General features: G+C 36.5%; 1 protein-coding gene across 2 annotated transcripts in view; it reads right to left on the reverse strand.

Moving 5' to 3' along the window:
• The window catches only part of LOC103599209 (pancreatic triacylglycerol lipase-like), a 54959-nt gene that overhangs the window by 29896 nt on the left and 21657 nt on the right, over positions 1 to 3406 (reverse strand). The window contains exons 9-10 of one of the 2 annotated variants that reach the window (XM_008583314.1): positions 1712 to 1841; positions 470 to 578 (exon numbers count right to left, since the gene is read on the reverse strand). In XM_008583314.1, coding sequence (XP_008581536.1) covers positions 470 to 578; positions 1712 to 1841 — 239 coding nt within the window. The remainder of the gene's footprint in view (positions 1 to 469; positions 579 to 1711; positions 1842 to 3406) is intronic. The other variant, XM_008583313.1, reaches the window with a different exon arrangement.

The following is a 3406-nucleotide window of genomic DNA, read 5'->3' on the forward strand; positions in this document are numbered from 1 at the left end:
TGTTACAATACTGTACTCTAACCGAATGAGCTGTCATTCTAAATGTTCATACAAATTCAGATGTGTATGTTGACTCAGTAGCAGTTCATTTGCCATCAATGACTCATATTACTTTATTGTCATCTTTACTTTAATAAAATTTCAAACATGTTTTAGTCACAGTTGTTCTATAATTTCATAGATGACATCATTATATCATCTTATTTTAGCTGTTTTGTTGGTAGGATACTTTTTTACTGATTACCAATCAAAGTAAACATTAACAGTTTTCTCAGGAAATAGCAGAGAAAATTTAGAAACAGAATACTGAAATACATTAAGATGCGAGGGTGAGACAATTTATTTCTTTTTATTATGACAGTACTCTGCTCCCGTATAGTAATGAATAAAGAAACTCTTATGTTGATAACTTACATTATCGTGCACAGTATTCCAACATTTAAGAAGCTTAGAGTAATATATTACTCACTTGAAAATGTCAAACTGCTGAGAGATTCCTTGATCCCCGTATAAAGAAACTAGCAGATGTCCTGTAACCTTTTCCCCAGACAGTGTGACAGTTACCTTATACCTCCAACCTGCATGGGGAAAAATTTTTGCAAAACGTCAGCTTGTGAAAAAAGAAACAGAAAACAAGTTAATTCTGATCCCATGACTGCTGAATTTTGAATTATTTATATTTGGTGTTGGTAAATCTTCTGATGGAATAGTCATAGACATTCCTTTTCTTAAATGTGCAGAGGACAGGTATGGGGGAGTGAAGGGTGTTCAAAATCTTCCCAAACTTAATAGATGTTTTTTTCCAGGCCAAGAGACTAAATAATACATTTACTTCCATTTTTTAACCTAACAATATGTTCTTGAGTGTTATAAGATGTTTAAGTTAACAGGTAGTAGAAAAATAGTAGAGTGTGACATTTCTGTCAATTTTATTTTATAGATCACCCACTTTTAGAGTACTGTCATCTTTTTGTCTACATTATATACATTTACATTTTAAATTCGATAATTCAAATTTCTGTTGCCATTGGAGATGTATTAATTTGCAGTAATCAAAAGAAATTTCCTTGGTACTGGCCAATAGTGAACTATCAGTTTTTGCCATTTAGAGTTAATCTAGGCTAAATTGGGGAAGGGAAACATTTGTCCTTAGACTTTACAATTCTGTTAACCCCAATGACTCTCATCCAAATCAGTTTTTTCCTCTGTTACTCACAAAGGAAACCCTCTGTTATTCACAAAGGAAACCTGGAGCCTGTCCTCATGCCTCACCGTTCTCACATCCTCTAATTCCCATCACCCATCCACTCTACAATCCTACATATCTCTAGAAACTGTCAACTCCTTTCGATTCCCACAACCTCTGCCATCTCTCTGTCCTGGATTTCTTTTCTGCTTGTACAAAAACTTCAGAATTTTGCTGGGTGAAACTTTTGACTGAAAACAAAGAGGCTGAGACAGAAGAAGCCTGAATTTAGCACCAGAGCCAAATGTGAAAAACTTTCCGTTTGTATCATTAATAGTTCAGGCCTCAAACTCTGTCTGCCACCCAAATTAACCATAATTATCATGAGCACGGCATTGAGCTTCCTTCCACATTGGGGAGGGGTATTTAGAACTTTTGCATAGAAAACCAATTTTGTACGTTTTCAATGGACATGATAAAAAAACATAGCATTTAGAATTTAAGGTCAATAAAATAGAAACTTACGGGGGAAGTTTTTGGAATCACCAGTGTTTAGATAAAATTCCTGGCCCACTTCACTTGTCTTCCCAGAAAATCTGTCAGCGTAATGACCCATCTGAGGGCAGCCTTCACTTGGACAGGGGAAGCATTTGTCCTAGTGAAAACAAAGAAACAATGAATGAGGGTGTTCTTTCATTACTGCACTGGCTTTTCCTACATGTTGATGCAACTCAAATATTCTAAAGTCAATTCTGTCCTGATGGCAAAGGGGACTTTAGCAGGGTCTTAGCAGCAAATGTTAACAGTGCATCTCATTATTTACAACAATAAATCATCCATTTCACTGTAAAAATAGCCTAATACTATAAAAAGTACAAAGTGGGGGAACTTATATAGATACAGTTGGCCCCCCGTACTTGCTGGTTCCATATCCATACATTCAACCAACTGGGGGTCAATAATATCCTAAGCAAACAATATGAAATAGCAATACAACAATGGATAACAATACAAATTTTAAGTTGTATAGTATAACAACTATTTACATAGCATTTACATTGTATTAGATATTATAAATAATCTAGAGATGGTTTAAAGTATGTGGGAGGATGTGCATAGGTCATATGCAAATACTACACAATTATATCAGAAACTTGAGCATCCTCAAATTTTGCTATCCAAGGAAGTCCTGGAACTAATGCCCCAGGGATACTGAGGGAAGATTGTATTTACATATAACTAAAGCACATCCTTTTTTATACTTTAAATAATCTCTAGATGTACTTATAATACCTAATACAATGTTAATGCTATAAAAACAGTTGTTACACTGTACTGTTTAGGAAATAAGAGCAAGAAAAATGTCTGTATATATTCAGTATAGCCACGTTTTTCCATGTATTTTCAATTTGAAGTTGTTTGATTCCGTGATGTGGAACCCATGAATACAAACGGCTGACTGTACCATGCCATTTTATAAAAAATAGTTAAGCATCAGCAGTTTTTGGTATGAGGGGGAGAGCCCTGGAACCAATCCTCTGTCAATACCCAGGGACTCCTATACATATTCATATATTTATTTTTTTCTCTTTTGCCCTCTATATTGCATCATCTCTCTGCAAGGTGGTGAGAATTTATTTTTAAAAGACCCAGAACAAAAGAACAGGAGGTAATGATCAGCTTTGGATATGCACAGTAGGAACCGTTCAGAGTATAATAGGATGAAAAGTCAGGCTTTTCTCAATTCCTTTAGCTCCCATTTAGCATATCAAGGCCTGAGGGATTCAGACCCCAGAATTCTTCCAATGTGGAGGGAAAATGCCCCAGTTGGACTTTAAAGCTTAATTATGAGTCTGAGGTCTGGAGAAGACATATAATAAAGGAAAATGTCCTTTCTTTTTGGATCAAGTAATTGTGAAAAAGAGATGGGGAGGGAGAAACAGAGTTGGTAGGATAGGCGCCCCGCTATACAGGGGCAAGCCCGCTCCAGAGAAGAGGCAAGTGGCAGAGTCCTGGATCAATGCACCAGATGTGGGGCTTAACAAAGAGTCTCAGGGTCTGCATTCGGGAAGAAATGGCCAAAGCTCTCTGAGGGCAATGCTCAAGCCAGAAGAAAAGAGGAGCCCCAGACTTCATCTCTGAAGTGCTGAGTATCACTGGAAAGGACTGTTCATATTATTGAGTGGGACTAAGTTTCAATCTGATGAGATCTAAAGCTTT

This window comes from Galeopterus variegatus, unplaced genomic scaffold, assembly GCF_000696425.1.
Source record: "Galeopterus variegatus unplaced genomic scaffold, G_variegatus-3.0.2 Scaffold2885, whole genome shotgun sequence".
In the NCBI taxonomy this organism is placed as follows: Eukaryota; Metazoa; Chordata; class Mammalia; order Dermoptera; family Cynocephalidae; genus Galeopterus; species Galeopterus variegatus.